The sequence below is a fragment of the Apostichopus japonicus genome, chromosome 3 (genome assembly GCF_037975245.1).
Source record: "Apostichopus japonicus isolate 1M-3 chromosome 3, ASM3797524v1, whole genome shotgun sequence".
Lineage (NCBI taxonomy): Eukaryota > Metazoa > Echinodermata > Holothuroidea > Aspidochirotida > Stichopodidae > Apostichopus > Apostichopus japonicus.
The window spans coordinates 11,967,329-11,994,796 of NC_092563.1; the positions used below are offsets into that span (position 1 = coordinate 11,967,329).

Here is a 27,468-nt window from a genome sequence, read left to right on the forward strand (position 1 = left end):
TAGTGAAAATGATCATTTTTATTAATTCGTGCGGTCAAAGAACGGTTTCGCAGTAAAGTTTCCAAACAACAAATTCTGTGTTTTGAATCTACTATTATATTATGGCTGTGACGTCATCACGAATTCATGCTTCACAATTCTCTTTTCAGGTCCATGGATCTGCGCGTAACTTCAACATCAACCAATGTCATTTTCAATGCTTGCTTGTCAAAACCAGGCATCAATTTAATTGCATGTGTTCGGGTTAGCTTATGTAACTGTCATTGTTAACAAGGAACCCCAAATATACACAACAGCGATAAGCAATCCATTGATTATAGTTTACCTGAAAGTCGCAAGCAATGTGAAGGATAATATATTAAAAGTTTGCTGCCCTCAATTTATATATATATATATATATATGTATATATATATATATAAATATATATAATTGAGGGCAGCTAACATATACATGTGTGCGTGTGTGTGGGAGGGTGGGGGGGGGTGGATGTGTGCCATGATTGAATCAAGTTTGTAATGGATTTTCATGCAAATATAGTGAAAGTACCGCAAAATTCGTTATAGGTAATTTAATTTACTCAAAATGCAGAAACGATACGCATTGAAGGTTTCTTAGTAACACTAAAATTATAACAAAACGGAACTATACAGAAAGCCTGCAGAAAAGATCGACTAATTAGCATGTGTAGCGTCACTTTCATGTCTTTCCCCGTTTGATTTGTCTAAACAAAGTGTCACGGTGAACATCCTGTACGACAAGGAAGTAAATGGTTACCGTACAGTATATATTTCAAAAAAAAAAACATTGCAAATTAACCATTGAACTGTGAAACGAGCTGCATTTGCAAATACTTGTTTATAAAAAGTACTTACCAACTTATAGCATTGTCACAGAGGAAATTGACTCGACACTTGAAGGGCTGAACTTACACACTGTTCCTCATAGCATGGTTTAATTAATAGTGTATAACCAAAATAATTAGTAACGTTCGCACGAAGAAGATGATGTTTAACACTTGGTTCAGTCTTATCGCCCAGCTGTCAATGATGACGGTTCTTGCAGCTGTAAATCCGGGCATGATTTCTCGAATCACTCCCAACGGATTTCGTTTCTGTAAGTTGTTTTCGATTTTACTTTACTATTGCATGTGCATTGTCACGTTGCTATCTTTATGCAAATTGCGTGTTCACTATATGCACTTAAAGCGTTCTGATCAAGCTTGCCTATATAGGAATTCAACTATACTCACATCAGTATGCAGGTGTTCATATTTTTATATTTGCTAGCGCCCGTGACCACACTCAAAATTTGGTTCGCGAAAGATTTCAAGCCGGCCCGGATCGAGTTGAACAACTAACTGACCTACCCTGCCACATTTCCCTAATTTATAGGTTTTGTGTGATTTTGACTCGCCCTTTGCTCAAACCAATTTATTTTTCTGTATGGTCCTCGTAAGAAATTAATTTGAAAACACCTGGTCTAGAGTAACCAAAGTATAGAATCTTAAAGGAGCACGAGTTAAGTTGTATGTGTGTGACGCCGCGAATTGGCCCTCTAAATTACGCAAAACAGTAGGAAAACCCGCAACTGTTTCAAATTGAAAGGAATGATCCATTGCAACATTCCTGCCACAAACAACCCAATTTTCATTTTGGTTACAACCGTGGAAATTTTGGGTCATTTTCACTTCCTATAAATATTCATGAAAAAGGAAACGTTGATGACATTTGGTTAGGAAATCAATAGAAAGTAAAAGTAAAGATGTAGGAGCAGAGGACGGAAAGTGTTAGATCAACAGCATGCAGATAAACTGATGTATCATTCGTCGTCTACACTGATGACGTAACCACTGAAGGAGAGGCAGATGGTAACTTGACAGGTGTGACAGGCTATACGGATTAGACTTTGTTCCTATATTCTTTATTACGATAAGATTTACGGTTCTTTTTTTCATTTAACATTATAGTAAATGATGTTGGAGTCCAGAAGATAGAGGAGATGGTCAAACAATATCCCATTCCTCCACAATCCGGCAAATCACACGGAATCAGCTACAAACTTTGGAAGTATTAATGAAATTTATACGTTTAAACAACACTTTTCTTTAAAGCTATGTTCCCTCACTCTGGCCCAGAAAAGACATTGGAAACTTCACTAAATAGATCGTAAATAGTGTGATGTTTCAAAATTGCATCTCAGACTTTTGTCATTTTCATCAAGAAATGCGGATTATTTATATAATGTCCTTTTGTGGGCCACCGTTTATTTAATGTACCATCGATTGTTAGGTTTTTGTGTGCAATGTTATTGGGTTTCTTTAACATAACGATCTTAAATAGAGCCAAGTCTACTCATGCACTGGTACTAATTTCAATATCAGTTTCATTCTAAACATCCACCTCCCTTAACGTACCCCACCCCTCCCCCATCCACATCGACTGGTAGACATGTTATTCTTCTTAGGAAAGACTTATCCATATACCTATGCAAGAGTCATTGAGCGGTCAAATAAACTCGTACACACTTTTAGATGCTATCAATGTAGAACTTAACAGACCGAGTTAGTTGGATTATTCAATATTAGCTGCAAATGAATCTACAGTTGAATGACGACGTAACACTGAAAGTAAGAGTAATAAATTATCCTAAGTAAGTTATGCGTATATTTTAATGCGTTTATCGCACAGTTTTTGGTACTGTCACTCACTATATATGCTGTTGTTCAATACGCGCTATTTCACTAAAACTTGATTTCAACGAATAAATTATTATCTTGTTGCGAAAAAATGCCTTTGGAAGTTTATCTTTCAAGTAGCTGCATCTTTCGAGTAGCTATATTGTTAAGGAATTGCTTATTAAACATGATTTAAGTTATTGATTTTTATTTTAATATCAACAGCGTAGAAGTCGTTGACTTTGACATTCCGATTTCCGAGCTTCGTGCAGGGCCTGGCCCTAAACTTACGATATCAGCTTCAAACATGTACATGAAATTGAGTGGTAACTTTGAGGTTAAATTGTAAGTCTATTTCAAAGTATTCTCTTTGTCTATGATGTTGACAAGGAAGACAGCACTGGGGGGGGGGACGAGGGGATGAGGGGATGAGGGGAGGACAAAGATCAGTTTTGCATGGTCCACTCTTGAGTGCAGGGGACACCATCTAAGGATGATCCCTGGTACATGGATTACTAAGTTCATTCCATCGATACCCTTACAGGGCTGTCTTAGTGATCTGTGATCCCTCAGGTGCTAGAAAAATACCCTTTAGATCATTTAGTGCTATGTCAAATATTCCCCTTAATCCTAAAATGGTGTTTTTGTTTATCACGAATCCAGTTTGCATTGTGAGATATTTGATGCTTTCATTAACGAGTATCTGGGGTACATTGGACCCTAATTCTTGAATATTCAATTTATATTTATATTTTCATTAATTTTTGTTTTTTGTCATTCTTTAATATTAGAGATCTGGGGTATTTGTTACACGATATTAATATTTGAGCCTAAGATGATAATTTGCTTCCTTTGCAGTTTTGGGAGCCATTCTGGTGACTTTGATGCCTTTATAAAAAACATTTCATTGTTAATCTCTGTTTTTGTTGGTAAGTGAAATTAATTTATTCCGAAAATTTAACTGTCAATACACAAATAAATATTTCATATAGCCTATACATAACCATATGCAGTATGGAAGGGTTGACCAAATATATGCTGTTTACTAGTGTTGCCCAAATTAAGGATCAATTTAAGAATGCTATAAGTTACTTGAAGTTTCCAATACTATTTTACTTGAGTATCCATCTGCTTATCATTCCCATATGTTGACCTTTTTGGAGGAGAACACTAAGTTATACATAAAATAAATATGTCGAATATGTTGCTTCACATGTTAAGATTCGTATTATAAGCTACTGACGATTCACTGCAGGCAATAATTCTCTCGTGGAGGAATTGCGCTAGGAGGAGGGGAAGATCTGTGGACGTTTGTAGCATGTATTATATCAACTAAACATATTGACGTACACGGTGACGAACCTATCAAGCAATAAAACTCCCTCTGTAAACAATTTTGCTGAAACAAAGTAAAGAGTGTTCCTATAATTTCTCCATGCTTCTCACAGCTGAGAGTGATGGACGTCCTTCCGTCGATACTAGTTCCAGTTATTGTACATTCAATGTTAGAGATGTCTACCTAGATCTGCACGGTCACAAGTAAGTAAATTATTAAGGTTTGAAGATAATGAAGAGAAATGAGAAAGATACCTGTAGCGTGTGTCTGGTCGTGAGGACGGGATGTAAAGTGTGTAATGATCTGCAATACGGAGTTATGTCGACATGAACAGAACTTTCACTAGTCGGCCGAAGCTTCTCCTTTCGTTCTCTTCACAATCCAATTTTCCCCTTACCTTATAAACGATCTGAGACGCTCCTTTAACCCCTCCCCGTTCTTCTCTAATGTATAATTTATACAGGTTTATAAGTAGAAAGCTTGCAGACCGGATCAATGACTATCTCAACGAGAACGTAAGTAATAATTTGCATAGAAATAATTTCATGACCTTCTCCAATAAGAATTGATTAATAAGCTGTGCTAGATCTGAGTAAATTGATCTATAAATGCTTTATGAAGAGAAGCTTTGAGGAACCCTTCCATAACACTGTTAGGTTTATATGTATAAGGAAGTTTAAGAAATGGGAATATAAACTAAATAGAATGAGCAGAAATCTTCTATTGCTCGCAATGAGTTTTATTGTATGAACTTTCCGCAAAATGTATCCAATATCATGCGCATAGATTAAGCCTATACACATGCCAATTAAGGCAATCATTAGTGTGATGTATCCACGTAACATACATACACATGTAACATAGCCATAGTGCTATAAAGTAATGACGCTGATAGCAATAACATCAAACTGCCTTGCACACAATGGCATACACACGCAACACTTTATATTGTGTGTGCTAACGTAAGTACATATAAATATTATTTTCTCCCTACATGATAAAATTACAGGGATGTAGTGAGATTGTCGATGCTGTTAACACACAACTGCAACAACGACTAACGAAACTAACAAGTAAGTTATAATTTTAAGGTATAATACACTTAATAGTTAAATGTGAAACTAGCCTAACGTTATTAATTCCTTTGTCTGATTTGTGAACCACTTCAACGGCTGTCAATTCAAGCAAGCATTATTCTTTTCGCCTGCACTTGTTTTTTCCTAACATGATAATTGTTATTATGCAGAGTTGAATTGTCTGCAGCTTGACAGCGCTAAATTTCATTTCATATAGCTAATATATAATTCTTTTCTTACCCATGGTCAGCAATGTCCCACAATAAACTCTTTATTTGTATTTAAAGTGGTTGCAAGCATCTATGAGGGGATGGAGTTAGATTACTCCTTACTGCGGACACCGACGGTTACCGACCACGTATTTGATATCACTCACAAGGTAAAGGCACACTATTGCATCTCCGCATTCAAACTGAAAACAGATACACGAAATTAAAGTCTTCAAATGTGTCTTGATGAAGCAAACTTATATAGTCTTCTGAAACTTCTTTATTCCTCTGCTAGTTAAATATCGATTAGATTCCTAGCTGCAGGCGCGGCTGTGAAAATTGACTTCGTAACCTGGAGACCGAGGGTTCCGTATGGGCCTATATCACAACGCAACGCGAAAACAATTAGTTAACCCCTGACATCTGAAATGTGAACTTGCTGGCCGGTGGGCGTGTCGTTTTCAGGGGTAGAAAGTGACTAACGGATGTGTTAGTATACACATCCATCGAAATATTATTATAACCCTTCTCGAAAAACCACTGAAATTATCGTCTTAAATTTCCATAAAAGAAAAGAAAATCAGACATCGGATGATGATTAAGAACTGTTACTGTTCTCTTATTGTTGGTTGATGTTGCAGGGGGAGGTTTATGCAACTGGCCATCATTCAGAGATGCCCGGTCCAAGACCAAGATTTCCGGTGGGTTCTGATCAGTCTCGTATGTTTTATGTGTGGATCAGCGACTACCTCATCAACAGTGCTGGTTATGTACTACACAATATCGGCTACCTCCACTACAATGTTACACAGGACGATGTACGTATGCACACACATATTGGCCAAGTTTATTTCTAAACAGTTATTGGAATTTTCTTCGACAAATGAAGACCACACAATGTAACACGTATAGCAATTTATGAAGCGGCCTGCTCTAAGTTAGACGTACTAACTTATACTCTACTTTCAGTTAAATCTACTTACGCTCATGAAGCAGACGACAACAGTGCCCAACTTTCGAATGCAACCAATCTGATACAAATGTTATGGACCGCGGAGTCCATTTTGCAGAAACAAGATTTGTAAAACTTCCTAAGATTTCTAAATTCTTAGGACAACATTTCTAAAACTTTGTTCTCTCAGACGTCAAAACCGAAACCGTCGTGTAAAGCACTTCTGTGCATTTTCCATCGTTAATATGTTTTTATAATCAAATCTAGATTGGATACGCGTTACTAATTGACTAAAATGATCAAGAGTTTATTTATCATTATTCATAGAATACTGTCATATTAATAGTTGTTACCCCCAAACATGCAAACCAGGCCCTGAAGGAGTGTGCTTACCGGAAGTTACAGTTTGAGAGAAATAACAGATTTCAGAATAACTGGAATGTCCAAGATTTAAACAGTATAGACAAACATCGTCACGTGTATAAAATAATCCAGTTTGTTTTACTCATTCAAGATAACTCTTTATATAATCAGTCATTTTCATATTAGCCTACTCATGAGAAATAAGTCAATCATGCCTTTTTAAAACAATTCCTCTTATTATACCCACAGATTCCTGACGGCTCCGAGGTCAGCCTCAATACGTCACAGTTTCCAATGGCGATGCTCTTCCCTCAAGTACTTTTACATGAATATTGATATTTTTAAGTATTATCTTTCGGTAAACTTTGTAAAATCCTTCAATTTTTTGGAGGACTCATTGTTAAACAGGTTTTGTTTTACTGCAATAAACTACTTTCGTAAGGGTGAGGATTTTATGAGGTTGCTATAGTTTCATTCTCGATTTTCATATCATATGCTCTGTAAGTGGGTAGTGTAGCGATACTGCCATAGAGTATACCGCGAGCATTGCATAAACAGTGTTATAGTAAACTCCTGATAGGCACATTATTATTTGTAGTAATTCCACTGCAATTTCTCTATCATTACAGTCACACCATTCTTCAAACGACACAAATACAACATCAACAATGAAATGATCATGATGATGTTGATGATTTTACATGGAATTAATATGACCTATTTAAACACCTCAAATGACTTTACCAAAGTTACATAAGTATCGTCTATTTATGTGAAGGTATTTTCTTTGGTGACAGGTCCGCAAGTTGTTTCCTGATATGATGACGCAGTTTCATATTCAAAGCACAAAACAACCCGTCGTGAACACCACTGCTGAGAAAGTGACGTTCACTGTTAATGGTGAAATATCAGCTTACGTCACCAACCCAAAAAATACCCTGACGTACTTGTTCACTTTGGGTTTCGTAAGTTATCAAAAGATTCATAATATTTCCACCCTTCCATTTTTTGCGAGGGGGTGAGGTGAGGGAGGAAGGGGCCTACCAGATCTCTGCCACGACGTTGCAAGTATTCAACCAGACCCACCGGTGAATCACCCTTCCTGTGGGCGAGTGGTTGAGGTGAGGGAGGGAGGGGCTTACCAGATCTCTGGCACGACGTTGCAGCAATTCAACCAGACCCACCGGTGAACAAGATACACAGAAGACTAAAATAAAGTAAAGTAATAAAAAAAAAAGTAATAAGGGGTTAATCAACGGTCTAGCGTGCGTTACTTCACATTAATGCACGATCGGGGGATAATGCAATCGATGCACGAGGGCGTAGCGTAGCGGAGCCCGAGGGCATCCAGCGATAGCGGTAACACCCGGAGTGCATTAATCATGTGAGTAACGCACGCTAGACCGTTAATTAACCCCGTTCGTTCATACACTACCATTTGTGTGGGGGAAAAATCATAAAACAAAACATTTTTGGTTACATATAACCAAAGATTTATTAAAGTGATGCCCCGTAATTTTACCGTGCGTTACTCACAGGATTAACCACGGTCAGCTGACCTGAATGGACCAATAGGATTTAGGAATCTTTACTAAGTATGAATGAATATGTAATCAACCATAAATGTAATGAATTGCGCACATCACGTTACAAAATTATGTGTCATGAATCTCTTCAAGGTCGAAAAAACTTCCAAAAAGCCCGCGGTTTAGGTAGTTCACTTCATATCTTCCAAATACTTATACGATATCGTCTGGAATAGCGACCATTTCATTCACGTCATATCATGTTAGAAATATTTGCATCTCTGTTCTTTCTATTAACAGGAATTCAGTGCAAGCGTTAAGGTCGCCATTAAAAGACAGAACGTAACATGGGTGTCATATTTTGAAAGGTTTGTATAATATCTCATATGTTAATACTGTTAGAGTGTCTCCTTCTTCTCAAACCTTGAGCTATTTGGATGACAACGTTACATACTGGGAGGAGTGGGGTGGGTGGGGTTGGGGGTGGGGGATTGAACTGATTAAAATGTGTAGACGATAAACCACACGACTGGTCGCAACATTCTATACAACTAAGTCTATAATTTAGTATATATCAGCTATATGTTAGTTGAAGGTTCACCTCATCATGTGTTTTGTTTTATTATCTGTATATGCTATCAGGGTAACATATAGATATAACATGTATATGACATATTCTTGTTGTAGTAGTTAAATGTTTTACCTGTAAATTTGTCCGTACTGAAACAGGAACCGAGACAAACTGTAAACCAGTCGTCCTCACGAACAATTGAGATGTTTTTTTTAACGAAGTTCCCGACTTTGATGTAACATATATGCTCGGTTTCTTTAACAGTGTCAGCCTAGAGCTAGTGGACTCAGCTATTGGTGACGTGAAGGTAATGTATTTCCTGGAGTGGTTGTATAGGTTTATGGTTATTTGCACATTCGTACAGCTAGTTATCATAACCATACATCGTATTGGGAGAAACAGTTAATTGATGATGTCATCGTGCATATAGGTGAAAGAATGGAAGGGGTTCGAAGGGGGACCGGTTTAGAACGTAGCTTCTCCCTCACTCCCAAAAGTGGGATGCCAATCTGAATCTGGCCGCACTTTCAGCCGCACATTCGCTGGAATGTACGTCTAAATGTGCGGCTGGCATTTCGATTGGTAGCTATAATTGTTCTGTACACAGCGAATGTGCGGCTGAATATGCAGCCAGACTCAACTTAGTGTGGGTTATATGGATCCACATAATAGCAAAGATGGTAACAAGGCAATGGTCAATTGTAATTTTAATACACCTCAATATTCGTCCAAATTTCCACTGTTTTCGAATTATTTAGAAGAAACTCAAAATGTGGAGATAAAAAGTGTCATTTTGACCAAATTAAGTTAAATTTCTACAAACAGGTCGAAAAATTCATGGAAGTCGACCGAGACCGACATGCAACAATTCAAATATCCCGTCTTAACTACTGTAGCATCTGAAAAATCAATTTCTTCTGGTAGAAGATCAACAGATCCTGATTTTTTTCTACCTATAAGTGTTTAGGTCTTCCTGCGTTAGTGTAGTGTTTGAGATGAAGCAGACAGGCCAACCTAATTCGGTTCATAGCTCCTCGTTCGAGATAAAAAGATTTGTTAGGTTTTGTCAAACTTTGCATTAAAATGTTTCTGAAACTTATCAAAATAAAGAATTGAGTATAAACACTGACGACTCCTGTTGTCTAACAAAGCACAGTTGGTTTTATTATCAGTTCTGTCAATATGATCTATATCAGAAACTTCATTTTTCTCAAACAGATTGACTTTCTGAAGAGTGTACTACCTTCTGCCATCACCAAATACGTCATACCTCGTGTGAACGGTAACAAAATATACAATTTTTACACCTTTCTAAGTTTTTGTATTTTTTTGTATATGTATATATATATATATATATATATATGCACACACACACATATATATATATATGGGTGTGTGTGTATACATATATATATATATATATATATATATATATATATATATATATATATATATATATATATATATATATATATATATCGCTTCTCGGCCTTTTGGCTAAGATCATGTGTAGTATCTGTTCTCTTAGGGAATGGTGGTACACACCTGACAATGATCACACAGTCACAGTCCCGATGCAAGGGGACTGGGGCTGAGAGCGGATCAGTCGTTTGATAGTTTGGTTTTCGTGCCCAGGTTCTTTCCTGGGTGACTTTTTCTTAAAAAGTATATATATATATATATATATATATATATATATATATATATATATATATATATATATATATATATATATATATATATATATATATATATATACATTGAACTCACGTGTTTGTGTGATTAATGTAAAGTGTCTATATATATATATATATATATATATATATATATATATATATATATATATATATATATATATATATATATATATTATATATATATATATATATATATATATTATGCCTCTGACGTCTTATTCGTTTTGTTAAAATGTTGCCAACACTCAGTTCTTTACAATGATTCCTTTCATTCCTCTGCAGTTAATATGAATTCCATAATGTGTTATGCCTATACCAACATAATATATTAGTGTTATATCAGTTAATAGCCTATATATTTTCAGCAATGGGTGCTATTGGAAAGGAAATTCCAAGTTTCGAGGACTACCACTCTTCCAATGCGTTTATCTGTCAAGGGGAGGTACGTCATCTAATTTATAGTTATACCTGATAGGAAGTGAGACATCAGGTGAAACGTGTTTGATCTTAAGCCCAGTATTATAAGTGTAGTATATAGGCATATATACATATAACATATTCATGAAAACCCTTATACTTTTTATTAATAGTGATTGTAAATGTAAGTCCAGTTTTAAACTTGAATTCTCATTAGAAATTTCGATGTGAATACCAACCTTCATAAACACATATAGTGGACCTTTTTATATTGCTGCATTTTATTTTAAGAAAAGGCCGGGAACCATATTTTCCGCACTAAAACATGAACACTTAAAAAATTGGAATCATACTAGTTAATGGCGAATTTTAATTCAAGGCTCAAAGTCATTATCAGAACTTTTTATAAATCATCATACAAAAAAGGACCGTAGTTCAAATATATTTCAATATACATATATACATATGTTAATGTAAGGGTTTCACTTTTTTAAAAATCTTGACCAACTGTATTCGATCAAATTATTCAAACAAAGCGTCCAGTTAATTTTAAACCATTACACATCAAACGGATAATTCTGTTCATATATATGTCACATCGATAAAACATAATTTTCTTCTTGTTACCCGATACTGTTTTCTCTCTTTTACAGCGCTTCTTAAAGTTTGGAACCGACTTGAGATTCTACAGCCCCGCAGAGAAAGTATTTGAAGAGCTCTTCGAACTCTTCATTTCGAAATAAGAACATAATTCAATACGCAGTAACTGAATTATTACATTAAATCTCCTTATTGCTTAATATTTTCAAATTCATTTTTTTATTGATATATGTATTTTGATGAATGTAGGCTGCATCGAGCCGGTCATAAAGAACAATTACGATGTTTAAAGTTACGTCATATTATATTACTGATCCTTTGTTAAAAATGCAGAATTTATGGTTCATTTCAAAACTTCAATAAATATAGAAAATATGTTTCACCTTTAATCTAGCTGCAGATACCATTTTCATACGACAAATATATAAAGAGAAAACTCTCTTCTTCTTTTTTTAAATTTTGATGGCCCGAAAAAATGCATTAACAAAATACACTATCAAGTGTCATCGATATTATCTTTAAGTTTTCACTTTCACAGTAAAGTACAAATTGTGTTTTCGTTCCTAGTATCACTTTCGTGTAAGTTTTTTCATACTCTGGTTGGATTTCTGATGTTTATAGTGAATCCACGATTGCTGCTAAATTAATAAACCGATCATTCTGTTTGACACATTACATACCCTGCTGTATCCTGTTCAGTTCAACTGTTAATAGGCCTTAATAGTAACTGCATAGCTATATCTTTGTGTATAACATACGTGGAGTTTTCGAATAGGAAATATGATGTTATCACAGTTTGTTGTATTGTAAAAAGCTACATTTAAGACATTCATAGAAATAACTTTGTGCCCTATATGGTACATTGAAGACAATATATGTTTAAAGGGGAAGGGGGTGGGGGGGGGGACGAGGGGCAATTATTTCAGAATTTCATTAAATAATACACTCTAATATTTAATAATTGTGCTACAAAAGTACAGTGCTAAAATGATGGAACTGATAAGCAGTATTTCGCATCCATGCCCCCTTTACCCATTCAAACATTACTCAAAACAAATCTTCACTTTAAACCCAACTAACATGTGTGCCCCCTATTCCATCACCCCAGATATCATGGACAGCACAAATACCCATGCATACGGTACCATTATATAATGATATCAATCTGATAATCTCTCTTTGAAAGAAATTTTGAATAATTGCAAATGTAGAATGTATTTCATGCGTCCTGCTTTGTGTTTTGTGTAAACAACCGTCAAATGTAACAACAATGAAACGTAGCACATTCTTTGTCATATCTCATCCATTATTTCGATGTTTCAAAAGTCATGACGTAACGTATACTTTGAAGTTCGAGTTTTTATATTTTTCATTTTGTTGTTGTTGCTGACAGCCAAACAATAAACAGTCTATGCTATCTCAAACCCCCAAATACCGGTCACCGCATGTGCCGATTGCAGCCTGGTCACTTGAATTCTGGGTATGTGTATGGATGTCTACGAACTTGTATATTACAGGAGCATAGAAGCACTTGGTCCAATTACCCCCTCCCCACCCACCCACCCCCAGTGTTATCAGGAAAAAAAGTAGCTTGGATGTCAGAGTACACAAATAGAAGTACATTTCGTGTGAAAAATAGGTCAATTGAGGCAATTTTAGAACACTTTGGGGCCTTACAAGAAAATCATACGAAAATTGTTTACTAGTGAGTGAAGAAGAATGTTGAAAGGTGACGAAAATACCAGGCTCTCATATAGCCAATTGTTTACATAGCCAGATACGGAAAAGGGTAAGTGCCACGTCAGCTTTCCAGTGATGCGTATAGGTTTTAGCTGGTGAGAACTTCTATACAAGGACTTATATCATTACTCTAACAAGTTAGTGTGTAAGTCAATGGCGCAACTGTATGGAGTATGCTCGCATTAACATTTCGGCGGGTTCCTGTTGGCTATCTTAAGTCCTATGAAGGGATGAGGTGGTATATACCTTCTGAAAATCTGTCGTAAACTACTTTGTAATTCACTTCGTTTATCAACGCCCACGCTATAGTCTGTAAAGCAATTATTTGTTCTTTGCATATGTTGACAAAATTAACAGTATACATATATGCCTAATTAGTTCCTCTTTCTATTTCCCGCTGTCTGTGTGAAAGCTGTGTCGAACAATATGATAATTACAACAGGGAAGCACTTGTGTGAATTGATGACTAGGAACTTGACTTTAACAAAAACCAAATCGAAAGAGTGTTTATGTATAAAATAGATCGTCAAGTTGGAATTTGTTTTAATAGTGAATAACACGTTATTCGTTATGGAGGTACTTACTCAAACCAGGAAAATAGTGTGTCTTCTAGTGACATTGGTTGGAATCGGTGCTGTGACACTCTCTACGCAACCGGGATTCGAGGCTCGTATCACACAAAATGGACTCAATTTCTGTAAGTAGGCCTTATACATAGAATTAATGCTATTCAAATATATCATACGTTATCATTATGAACAACATGATAAAAGAGACTTATAACGTATGCACACAACTAAGAAAATGTAGGGTATAAGTTAGGCTTATGTTTCCACTCGACTATCGTGGTCTAAGATCTCGTATATAGCATACAACAGCATATACTGTAACAGACTCTCTAATCTGATTAACTCCCTATATCTATAAGAATGTACGTGTGTGTGTGTGGGGGGGGGGGGTGGTCTTATGAAATGCAAAGAAGGTCAGATTCAAAATAGACGGAATTTGATGTCAAACGTCTTTTGTCTCAATTTGCCTAACATAGAAAATAGCATGATAGGCCTGTATGGAGTGTACGGCCACCTGATGTAGGATATCCACCTTTATGAAAGCTGTATATACAGGTGCTTCCAAACATGATTCAAAGAATTACCCAAGGTGCATAGCATCAGTACTTTTAAATGTTCGCTGTGAAACCTCTTACAATAACATATGCAATAACTTTAGTGTGTGTGCGTGTCTAAATCAAGTTTTCTTCTTGAACAAGTAAGTGAATTTGAAATCGTTCTATTATATTCCACAACCTGTTTTATGATAACATCACACAATACGTGCCAGTATACAAAGCGGAACAATTCGCCCGCAACGGGGAATCCCCCTTGTATGACATCATGAGTCTATTTAAATAATGAATAGGACTATGGGGGGCCACAACGGACAATATTCAAAATGGGAAATCAAACTATAATTTGAAAATTAATTGAATGTATTGCTTAATCAATCAACTACACAAATGAGACAAACCATTTAGCTCGAAATCAACATAATGGTTACCAAAATTAATATATACATAGGTGAAATCATCAACATCCAATAGTTTTCAAACTAAGGATTGATTTCAGTGCTTGTTTTGTTTTTTATTCTAATACTGGACTATGAATCGATTTAGCAGTTTGTTTTTCTTGCAGTTAGGCATAATGAGCCACAATATTGATATTATAAACATATATTAAATGGCTATAGGCCCTGCGGACGCCTTCAGCTTTCTTCTGAATTCCATAGGGAATTAAATTAGGCAAACAATTGTGATATATACTGTAGGCATTCTCGACAAGCAAGGAGCGTGCAAATAACCTTGAACAGTTTGAACTCAGTAAATAATGTTTTTTTTTCTTTGATTTTGTGGATCAGAACTTCCACCAACTTATGAAAATATCATGAAACAAACTTCTTTATTTAGACCGTCGAAACGCAAAATCGTGCATGATGCTTACACATTCAATTCTATTTCATTTCATTTTAACATTACAGTGCGTGACGTTGGAGTTGCAATTCTGAAGCAGAAGATCACCTCTTTAACCATACCAGATCAGTCAGGAAAGGCGAGCTCTCCCATTGGTCACATTAAATATGAGTTGAAAGGGTAAAACTTCATTCATATACATTATCTTTTCACCTGCCCCCTCGTATTTAATCACCCCTCCCCCACCCTCTCATTACATCATTACAGATTCACTGTACCTTTGTTATTCGTTCCTGTAGCATCCTTTCATTTCGAAGGAATCTCTACAGGAATGTTGTGTTCATAAGGGGAAGAAAGCGCACAACACATGTGTAACAATGTCATTACACATGTGATGTCATGATAGAACTTTTTAAGTTTAATGTGCAGAAAAGTATGAAAAAGTTTCGTAAGTGAACATAACAGAGATGAATGTTCACATCCTTTCTGTAGAAGTTGTTTCATGTTTATGTTTATGATTGGAATAATGTATGTTTCCCTTTGCGTTTCTTTGCAGAATGCGAGTGACTTCATTTGACATACCATCCTCAACAATAACTACTAAACCTGGTGTAGGGCTAACTGTCTCTCTTAAAGGTGTTAGTTTATCCGTCCATGGAGATTGGAAGTATAAATACCACTTGTGAGTATCTATAGTTTAACTGAACTGTCACCACGTGACCTAATGATGATATATGGTGCGGTATGGTGTGCCTATAGATATATTGGAGGGGCGCATACATATCACTATGTTGATACTAAGATGGGAGTATGGGGCATAATAGACGAGGTGGATGTGTGTAGCACGTAGGTTGTAAAGGTGAGGAAAATTTCCTCATTTTGCCATTATCTTCCTCTCTCTTGTTCTCGTATTCTATCTGAGCTTACCCTTGCCTCAGTTAGGTGTAAACATTATCACTGCACACATTCCCAGTAGGCCCACACGACGAACTGTTTTATTTACTAATATACAGAATATTTCGCTGGTCTACATGGTCACTGTATTATGGTGAGTTTAAAAAAAATATGTTCAATTATGACCCTCCCCCCCCCCCCTCACAAAACAAACCAATAACACATGTAGCGCTATAACATTGTTCACTCCTGTTTCATTATACAGTGTCTCGGATCATGGTTCATTCGATCTGTCGGTCAGTGCAGTAGACGCGTCCGTTACTATCCACGTAGGTAAGACATCACGCACGATCTTCACTTTTTTTTAACGGTTGCGATAATCGTATACAAACTGAATTGCAAAATTAAAAAAAAATTCATGGTTAAGATGTTAAAGCGTGTACAGAAAGACGAAATGTTCTGCTTACATGCACCACGCCTGTTCAAACTTGTGAAACAAAACATCGCATATAACCAATACTCTTGATAACATCTTCATTTGTTGTCAGGTGTTGACCAAGGAGGGCGTCCTACTGTATCCAGCTCTGATGCAGATTGTTACTTAAACGCTGGTCGAGTTTCCATTAAACTTCACCATGGTGCAAGGTGGGAACTTGAAGATGCTACATTTATCACATTACGGTCAACTTAATACAACAAGTAAAGCCACACACGAAGTGATATGTAGTTTATTTGACTTTCTTGATGAACAAAACAAGTGTACCTTACGACGTTGCCTCTTCAATACCTTAAATAGGGTTATGTTTTAACAATATTAATACATTGTTTCACGATATGTTTTAAGCTAGAGACATTTAAATGATTGAAACAACGTTAAAAAAATGACAAACTTTAATATAGAAATGTTATGAATTAATTTGAAAGTATAATATTATACAATTAAACGCTACTAACATAACTACTGTTTAATTTTATAAAAATACGCTAACTTGACCGGACTTTACATATTTTGTATTGTTTCCAACACACATTGACTGAATCACATGACAACAAAACAGTTATATTAATTCTAACGTAGCAAAATTTCGAAATATTATTTGAAATAGTATATTACACAAGGGATGTATTATAGCCTTAGTAAAAAAATAAAGTCTGTTACTTTCTTCTTCCATTAGTTGGCTTTACAACCTATTCAGAGACGATTTTGCTCATAGTATCCAGAAATCAATGAACAAGGAGGTAAGTATAACAGAAAGCAACATGTATATCAATCCCCAACCCTGACCTAAACACCAACCCCTATACTCCTAACCTCTAATTGCCTAACCTCTTACTAACCATAACCTTAACCCTATAAACCCAACCGAAACTTTTACCCTTATAAGCCTAACCCAAACCTTAACCCTATAAACCTAACCCTAACCTTAACCCTATCAACCTAATCCAAACCTTAACCCTATAAACCTAAACAAACCTTTACTCTATAAACCTAACCTAAACCTTAACCCTATATAAAACTAACCCTAACCTTAACCCTGTATACCGTACCTAACCCGGAAGAGAATAAGCATATCGGACAGATGACTCACCAATTGTAATGAAAATTTTCTCAGTAACTACTCATATATAATAGGGTGTAAACATCAACATCATATTAAAATAAAATTCTTTGTATGTTTTTTTTCTGCTGGTTTGCTGAAGAGCTATAGGTTGAAGCGGAACTGTCTTAAATGAAAGCATCGGTAGGTCAAGACATGAACCATTAGAGGGAACCACAGGTTCCTTTAAACTTTTGTGAAATACCCCATTAGAATATAGAGCATGTCACAAGTTATACTATAATTCGCATTTCCTTAACAATATTTTAACCCTTTGGAATAACCCTAAAACTGTAACGACCTATCAATATTTCTGTTAAGAGAACATCTTATTCATAACATGTCTTTGTTTAGGTACAGGGTATAACTGTACAATGATATATATAGGAGGCAACCCCTCATAAACAATGGTTTAACTTCTATTATAAACTGCTGCGTCCACCGCAAAATGCATTATGACATGCGAGCAACTATAGAGACCAATGCTCGCAGCATTTCAACTATACTTCACATCACAAGTTACAATCGAGTCTTGAACGATAAGTTTTATGGAGCAACACTTGCAGCTTTGGGGGCCGGACGAATTTAATTGATAGAGTTGTGAATGGAACAATGTACGATAATTACTAATATAAATATGGAGGGGGGGGGCGAGAGGTGGGAGTGGTTGGAGGAGGGGTGGGTAAGTAAATATATATGACTATTTTTTCACAACATATATATTCCTCAGTATCAAGCATACTCTGTTACCTATACGTTTGATGCCCTCATAATTGGAAGTGTCAACGTGTTAACCAAAAACAGCAAGATGGGGTTTGAGCAAACACAACTTTGTTAAAGGAACCTAAATTTTCAGCGTTTTCTAGCGGGAAGTTCCTTCTGATGTGTCACAAATCTACTAATTTTATTGTTTAAAAAGAATACACTTCCTCCTGTGCATCAGTTCCTCTTTTAATCAAAAAGTCAGTTTTGAAACAAATAGGAACAAACATACTTCCCTAACCTTGATATAGGGAAGTATGAATCTCGACTCAACTCGATCACGTGACCTGAGTTTTCGATAGTCGTAAATACCCGTACTCTTACAACTGAGCACGTACATGCACTGAACGTCTGATCAGCACACAGAAGGCTGTTTTCTGTTACCAAGAGGTGCCCGTTTGTGAGCCGCGTGCAAAATTGCTTTCAAGTGATTGGTTACATTTCTTAAGACTGACCACGCACCTTTAGTCGTCAACTACGGCACATTGTCGACTGCCCGTCGGGGAAAACGCTACTCATTCAGTTTTCCCGATTAAAGCCGACTCGACATAAAACTGTCAAACTCTTGATTACTCGTACTAGTAAGCACACGCACACTGCCCGACTATACGCGCGATTTCCTTCGTGGTCAGTCGGGCAGTGCGCGACTGGCTCAATCTACTCTATTGAGATGAAATTCTGCTGAGCCGGTCTGTCTGCGAGCTTCAAATTTGCGACCTTTGCAATATACGATGAGGAGAGCTTTGCTGCTCTCCTTACTCAGTTATTGCTCACATCATCTGTAAATAACAGAAACAGAAATCGAGGGGGAACAGTCAGTGGGTATATATACGCAAATGGTAGTATACGTCTTGGCAGCGCTATAAATACGCCTCAAGAGACTTAACAAAATCCTAATTGGGATGAGCAAATACCATACAATTCGGTATGTTTATTCCCTGGTGATGGATATAGTTCCCATCAATTTAAAAACACGCTTGGTATAGGCATATTCAGACCCACCTCGCCCCTAAATGGGATAGGCCAGTCTGCCCCCCCCCCTACCTCAGTCGCACCCTTAGTCATAATCGATGAGATATTGCTTCCTATCTTCCAGGTATGCACGGCCATAGTGAAAGAAATAAACGAAGATCTGGAGCAGGAAGTCAGCACACTGAAAGGTATTTGTTATTATTAGTTTAGATATATATTCTATAGTGTTTTACCCAAACCTATAGTAACCAGTATCGTCATATCCACAAAGTTAACAAACCTCACTCAACGTCTGTGTTAGTTCTTACGTTTCATCTGTTTTGACTATAGAGTATCAAATAGTTCATCTTTTAAATACATTTATTACTTTGGATGTGGTCTCCGGCGTTTAATATTACTGAATTATCAGAAACCGCTACATTTTAGTATTTAAAACATGTTATTAATTCATTTGGGAAGCTTCTGATATTGCAAGTCTCGTTTCAAATGACCTCAAAACCACTACTAGGATGGATATTCATTGATATCAAATCAATTCATAGCATGGTACCGGTGGTAGTCACCGTAATAGTTAAAACCTCATTATTTGAGACCACATGATGCATACATTAATACCCGGTTGTCTGCGTATAGAGAGGCTTCTACACACCTACATACAAACCTAACACTGTTGCTGGAATGTCTAGTACTTTTAGTCAAATTAAAAATTAAATGTAAAATCATACGAATAATGGGAAAGAGAGGAAAATGGAATATTAGTTTTAAATTTAGCAGGTGATATTTAATAAGTTTTCAGAATTACGTATTTTAGTTTGAACAGATCAGTATGAAAAAGACAAAAAGAAGAAGAATACGTCATAGATAGATTTCATATTAAAGGAGTATCCAAGTTTAAATGTATGTTTGGGTAAATGCTATATTTATTACAGTCAAACTTCAGTTCCAAATGTTGATTTCATAATTAAATCTTTCAAGTACGTCTTGCAAGAAAATTCAGGAATTTCATTTTATTAAATAAACCCTTTTGTTTTATTGATCAGTGAATATCCCATTCAACGACGTAGCAGAGATTGATTACTCACTGGTTGCGCCACCAGTATTCAACACATCCATTAATACAGCTCATAAGGTGAGTTATATACGCACTGTAAGCAAAATATACATATCATTGTTTACTGTACGCGAAGTGGGATACAGGGTTTTGTAACGTTATCAAGTTATCGCTTATATCCAAATATTAGGCTACTGTATTAATAATACTTCCACAGATCATCGTTTTTAGTCCTCTATTTCTTCATTGTGATGTTATCATTTGAATGGCGTATATATATCTTATCGTCAGATTGGCATTTACCTACGAATAAGTACTAAATATATGCCCTTTCTTATCACCAGGGAGAAGTGTATGATATCAATCACCATTCTGAAGCTCCTGGTCCGATCCCAGCTATTCCTTCGGATCCCGAAGATTCCCGAATGTTTTATATGTGGATTACCGATTACCTCGCCAATAGCGCTGGTTATGTACTACACAACACCGGTTTCCTCACCTATAACGTTACGCAGGATAATGTGAGTTATATTTTGATAATGTAATTTATTTCATATAAAGTTTTACATAATTATCACAGTTATACGCATCTCTACAAGTGGTTGTCTAATACCCATCCACTAACAAGTCATGTCCATGACTTGGTCAAAGAGTCAACTCCAGTCATATTTTGTGGTGACTTGACATTACTTTGAACCCAAACTGAGTTGATTGGCTCGAATCGGCAACCCAAAGTGACTCGACAAAAGTCATCACTGAAAATGACTTAACTTGGCATAGACCCGACTGTCGCCTTACTCATGGTTAGGCAAGGACTCGAGTCAAAGCAACGGACTCGCGTCATTTGAAGTGACTCGAGTTATCTTTTCGAAGGAGAAAGGTAATTCAATGCATTATGTAGACTTTATTTAAAATTTTACACTAGCGATGAAAACAAATGCAAACACACTAAGGTTATAGATGCAGATTTAGCGTATTTTCTAACCCTAAACTAATGTAGGTAATACATCTATAATACTGGTAGGCAATGATTAAGAACAGGTTCATATATATGTCAAATTAGTCCTTGAAAATATACAATTTAATGCTAACTTGTGCGCAAATATTAACGAGAAGAAAATCTTCATGATCTATAAATTTTGGGATTCTGACAATTCTATACAGTATGCCTTAAATTGGTGAATAACAATATTACTGTACTACAGCCCATACGATGGACTTAGAGTGACTTGTTAAGTCAACTACTGATGCGAGTGGACTCAGGTAGATATATTTAATTGACAGTGATGCATGTGTCTGACTTGACATGAACTGGACAAACTAGCAACTGACTTGACATGACTTTTGTATCTACTGCAGATGAGTTGAGGCTGCACGATCCAAGAGTAAGTCTGTTATAACTACCCTGCCGTCTTTTTTTCAAATTACATAGTCTAATTGTAACGTAACTTCATTTAAATAATGCATTGTTCTATCAATGGTTCTTTTCAGTATTCAACATCACCATATACTTACACGCCTCTTGTCATTTGCTTTCTCTCTTTATACTGTCCATAGCTACCAACTGGAAAAATTAGTCTCAACACATCCGAATTTCCCATTGCTAATTTTCTCCCAGAGGTAACGTTCATTTCTATAATTTCTGGCCTTACGGATATGATTATTATGAACATCTCACAACGAAGTTATTCAAGTGTTGGCTCAGCATATCATAGAAACATGTGTTATTTGCTATCTTGAATAATTCATGATTGATTTAGACAACGAACTTCAATGATGTAACAGTATAACTCATTAGATTTGAAACGCACCTGTTCAATAATTACGAAAACAACACTGTTACAATGTAGCCTATAGGAAGACCCTGGTCTTGTCTTAGCTAATATGACACAATGCAGATATAGTCAGCATCAATACAATATTTCGTAGCCATATTTTGTAGTTTAGTTTTCGGAATGGAGTGTTAGCATTAATCGGTGTTGAGTACAGTTGGTCACTGACAGGATTTAGGACAGACTTGATGAGATTTAACATTGAAGAGTGATGCTTGCTTCATTAGTTTTAATGTTAAAACAAGTTTCCTTTTAATTTTATCTTGTTAAGATCACCAAGCAGTATCCGGGTAGACTGATGCAAATCAACTTAAATACGACATCCCCACCGTACATCAATACTTTAGCACATGAAACTAATGGTACAATAGAGGGCGATATCGCTGCTTACGTTGTACAGCCTGACAATTCCCTTACGTACCTGTTTACCCTCGGAGTGGTAAGTTGATCGTAATTATACGTAAACAGAAAGAACCACATACACTATAACGTATTTTCATGTTAGTGCATACCTTATATATATATATATATATATATATATATATATAAATATATACATATATTCAAGTTCCTGATTCAATAGACTTCACCCTGATTTGCTATTTATTGTTTTTTTGTTTTTTGTTTTACAGAACCTTTCCCTCGGTGTTACAGTGAGCATCAACAAAACGAATCTTGTGTGGAATGCAACTTATGGCAGGTTTGTTCACCTGGGATATGTTTATAATAAGTGCAAAAATTAATGTTTCTTCGTTTTCCACTTTGCTCATTATCTTCTTTCCCTTCATATACCACAGAACACTAACTAAGCAGATGAGAGAAAGTTATGTTATATATAGGCCTACTTTTATGTAGACGATAAGCATCATTGCAATGTTTATCAAGAAACGAGTGAGGTATGGGTACGTGCAATGTATGATGGGGCTATGTTGTTATTCGTTTTATTGTAATATCAGCTATCTAAACGGACTATATTTGATCATTGCCTTTCCACAGTGCGGATTTATCTATTGTGTCCTCGGCTATGAAAGACTTGCCAGTAAGTCTCAATTTTCGAATTTTGCCATGTATCATGGTATAGATCAGGGTTGTCCAACCTTTTGCAGAGGAGGGCCACATGGAATGATTATGATGAAGGAGGGGCCGCATGAACCCTACACTCGATTTTTCGATTTTTTGCCCGAAGCCCAAGGCAACAAAATGTGAGCACTGCGCGCGGAGCGCACTGATTTATTTTCCTTCCTGATAAAACAGATGAATAAAGTTCAGCCGCCCCCCCCCCCCCCCTCCTCCGTTGAGAGAGTGTCACACAAACTGACCTGTATGCAGTTTTTTGGACCCACAAGGTTCGAATGATTGATTATATAGCTTCAAATTGTTATCAATAAATCTGCTCACTAAAATTTCGCACCGTAGAGCATCTCCCGCGGGCCGTAGGTTGGACAACCCTGGTATAGATCAATTGCTTTTACTTAATGGAGTTGCCTATATGAGTCACATGTATAGCTTTCTATAGGCATATTGCAATGTATGTGTTTAAATTACAACACTTATGTCTAGGTCAAAGTGAAGTGTGAGATTAGTCCATTAGTCAAATGCGAAATGTGGGTAGTAACGCATTATTTTGCTGTAGTCAACTATACAAGTCAATTATTTGTTTTCACTAAACAATTTAAGACCAAAACTCTTCTCAAAACAGAACGCCCAATATTTATTAATATATCTGCAATTTCTGAGATTCTTAGAGAATATTATATAGCTTGCAACGATTTGGACGTATTCCGAATACTGTCGAAATATTGTGAGGGTTTTTGGCTTTGGAAAAATACACACGTAAAAAAATGTAAAACTTAGAGATCCAAGCAGAATCTTCTTCAGAGGCTAACTGTAACGAAAATAAATCTAAGAACACATTATCAGAGACACAGATGGACAGACAGTTAATTTAACTCCTTTATTTCTCTCTATATATTTCCTCTCTACAATTAAAATATATCTTCTTCCATGCATGGTTATTAATTGTTCAAGACACGTGAGGAAAGTTGGGCTAATATTGACAGTTAATTGTACAAAATCTATGGATACATTTATCATGCTTCTATCTGCATAACAGGGTCGGGGCGGAACGTGTTCACTTTCAGTTTGTGAAAAATATTAAGCGTCACCCCTATTCATAAAGTACGGTACATATGGCCCCTGTTAAAGAACAAGTACAATAGTTTCATATTTGTTAATGAAGTACTGTCTTTTTGAACAATTAAGAATTGCAATTATAAAGAAACCAATTGTAATTCTGTAATTTGTGGTACGGTTACATTTCGTTCGAAAGTTTCGAGGTGTAACTTTGCCCTTCTTCGTTGTACTCCTCCTGACTGAACCCTTCCCCCCCCCCCCCCCATCTTCGGCTCAGAACCATATATGAGACTGTTCATGCACGTTACAGCATATCATACAATACACTGTTAAACCTATACGTTTCACTTATTTATTTTTTATTTTCCTGACGTACTGAATAGTGTTCGGTTTAGTTCGAAATGGTTAGTGATGCAATGTTTGCGCCATAGACATGGGTTGCACTTTTTTATCTTGATATATATGTGGACAACACTAAGTCCTTTAACGTTGTTGTATTCAAATATGGTATGGTAAATCATGAAAGTCATAATAACTAATGAATAAATCGCTATCTTTCAATTGCAGTTGAAGCAACTTCAGGGTTTATTCCCCTTGGTCTGCAAAGCTGGATTGATACCAGCACTGAACCGTAAGTATACAGTTTAGTGTCTTGCAGCGAAGTAAATTGCCTGCGTACATGGCAATTTAAAAATCAAATGTTAACCACAATAAGATACACCAAATTATGATAGGCATATAGCTCCATTAACGCGAGTCTGCAATGTCTGTCTAATACCGTTACCACATAATATCCTTTGATTGGCGATCTATAAAACCATGGTCTAACAGTCCCATTTTCCTTACAATCAGGTCTCGAAAATTCAACTACAAAGTTTGGTATAATCCTCATGCTTTTTCTTATTTCCTCGTAAACAACTTCCAAACTATACATAGGTGGTATGCTTCCAACCCGGAAGTGTAGCTATATTTTAATGTGAAAAGTATTACTGACAAATGTTTTGTTGTTTCTGCCTCCAGGTAAAGGTGAAAGCGGAATTCCTCTTCCGAGCGTCGATGGGTATACATTTAAAAGTTCTTCCATCACTTACGGAGAGGTAAATTGCTTGCCGGATAATATCCGATATTTCATAACTAAACCTATGCATATATATTATGTATGGCTGTTGCGAAATGACAACACAAAACCACACATAAATATGATAAAAAATATTTTAAAAATCTGAAAATTTGAACTGACAATAAAGTGACTTATTTGGAAATATTTCACATAAGGTACATGCTTATGTTTCTACTTTATAAGAAAGGATGACTTTGGATACATAATTAATAAATCCATTGAAAACATAAATAATTTAATATCCCTAATAGACATAACATGTATGCGTTGTATTGCATAGTTGTTATTGACATGATGGAGGCCATCCTTGGAGATCTGTTAATTGTATACAGGCAGTTAGACTTTAGACTAACGAGAGTTTATAAACCAATACTGACCTAATCCGAAGAGTCGGTGTTCTTGAAGGAATTATTCATAAAGTAGCAATCCATGCATATAACATGTGAAGGTGAACTTAGGGTTGCCAAATCTGGTATAGACAACTGGTATAGACATTTAAACTTTGGTTTACTTTAAAAAGTCATCATTGAATTGAGTTTCGAACTTTTTGCCTTTCTACCTAAAAGCAACATAAATATATATGATTCGTCTATGATCATGAATAAATTATTCCAAATTATTATTATTATTATTATTATTATTATTATTATTATTATTATTATTATTATTATTATTACTATTATTATTATTATTATTATTATTATTATTATTATTATTATTATTATTATTATTATTATTATTATTATTATTATTATTATTATTATTATTATTATTACTACTACTATTATTATTATTATTATTATTATTATTATTATTATTATTATTTTGTTTCCTTTTGCAGGGTTTCATGAAGATAAGCACCGATCTTGCTCAGGAAGAACATAAGCTACGTTTTAAACCACTGTACAAATAAAGCCTGACAAGTACGATTATATTGATTACGTGTATAGAAGATTGAACACGTTACTAGAATTCATAGTAGAAATGTAATGACATTTAAATATCAAATCCTTTTTCGTAGTCATCTATAGACTTATGCACAGTAGCTTTGTATGTATTACGTCACCGGTTTAGTAGGGGTGTGTAAGGAGGGGAGATGGGGGCACTGGTGATAATTGGCGTGGGGTGGGGGTCAAAAGTGCATGTACATATGCTTTCGAGAATTGTCGTCTAATTTTAGCTGAACATTTTACATATTGCCTCACGGCTTTTAATTGTTTCAATCACAAACGACTTATTTAGATTGAACCATTACATTACTTTTAAGTGCAAGATGGAAAGGCTTTGTTACCCGAGTGCATTAACGTAAACAACGAATGACCTAACGTTTGCCAGTGCATTTACGCGATTATGTTTTCTTTGTTTCCTTCATGTTAGCCTAATTAATCGGTGTCACATGATATACTAACTGCACTCTAACTTGTCTCCAAGTATCTATACATTCAATATTAATAAATGAATAAAGTAGGTCGTATTTAAAAGGCCTTCCTACATTTTAGTGTAAATATTCAAGTGTTAAGCAAAAACTCATACTTTACCTATATAAACATACCCCCCCCCCCCTCGGCCAAATGATAATTATTGTGACCACTTTGTGCAGAAATATCTACATTTCACTAACCGTGAATATGTGTACACTCTATAGTCAACTCCCTTTTATTCATAGTTTTGTTTATATTCATGTTAAAGTGTTGGAATTGTTATTCCATTTATGGCGAGTTCCATTGATTATAGCTAGTCAATGGTGAACAGTGTCAGACTTGAGATTATAGGCAGCATTTGCTGCATGTTAAAGGTGCGTTCCGGACGAAATGTTTCACATCCTTCAGTTCTTCAAATTGGAATGGATTTAGTGTAACAGTTCATCTATTGATTTTTTTTTTCTTTCTTAAACTGTTATGCACAAGTAGTACTACTTAAATAAACACATTAGCCTTACTAAGAAAAGGTGTACGACAGTTTATTCTGATTCTTTTCTCAG

At 35.8% G+C, this 27,468-nt stretch overlaps 2 protein-coding genes and 1 pseudogene across 2 annotated transcripts; all 3 read left to right on the forward strand.

Annotated features, from left to right (window-relative positions):
* The first annotated feature begins 613 nt into the window (after positions 1 to 613).
* LOC139963254 (bactericidal permeability-increasing protein-like) lies at positions 614 to 12,710 on the forward strand. The gene is made up of 16 exons (XM_071963890.1): positions 614 to 1,114; positions 1,968 to 2,067; positions 2,901 to 3,020; positions 3,534 to 3,604; positions 4,124 to 4,214; positions 4,475 to 4,526; positions 5,021 to 5,084; positions 5,375 to 5,466; positions 5,938 to 6,114; positions 6,861 to 6,926; positions 7,409 to 7,576; positions 8,438 to 8,505; positions 8,973 to 9,015; positions 9,927 to 9,990; positions 10,771 to 10,847; positions 11,476 to 12,710. The coding sequence occupies exons 1-16, from the start codon at positions 1,003 to 1,005 to the stop codon at positions 11,563 to 11,565; spliced, it is 1,455 nt and encodes a 484-aa protein (XP_071819991.1). The 5' UTR covers positions 614 to 1,002; the 3' UTR covers positions 11,566 to 12,710.
* On the forward strand, positions 10,186 to 10,396 carry LOC139965885 (U2 spliceosomal RNA; annotated as a pseudogene).
* A 600-nt stretch (positions 12,711 to 13,310) lies between the features above and the next one.
* Positions 13,311 to 27,438, forward strand: LOC139963247 (bactericidal permeability-increasing protein-like). Its single transcript, XM_071963877.1, has 16 exons — positions 13,311 to 13,859; positions 15,194 to 15,305; positions 15,682 to 15,807; positions 16,285 to 16,352; positions 16,568 to 16,664; positions 17,195 to 17,258; positions 19,476 to 19,539; positions 20,392 to 20,480; positions 20,747 to 20,923; positions 21,960 to 22,022; positions 22,506 to 22,673; positions 22,867 to 22,934; positions 23,231 to 23,273; positions 24,935 to 24,998; positions 25,388 to 25,464; positions 26,329 to 27,438. Exons 1-16 carry the CDS (start codon positions 13,733 to 13,735, stop codon positions 26,398 to 26,400), a joined length of 1,479 nt encoding a protein of 492 aa, XP_071819978.1. The 5' UTR covers positions 13,311 to 13,732; the 3' UTR covers positions 26,401 to 27,438.
* The last annotated feature ends 30 nt before the right edge of the window (positions 27,439 to 27,468 follow it).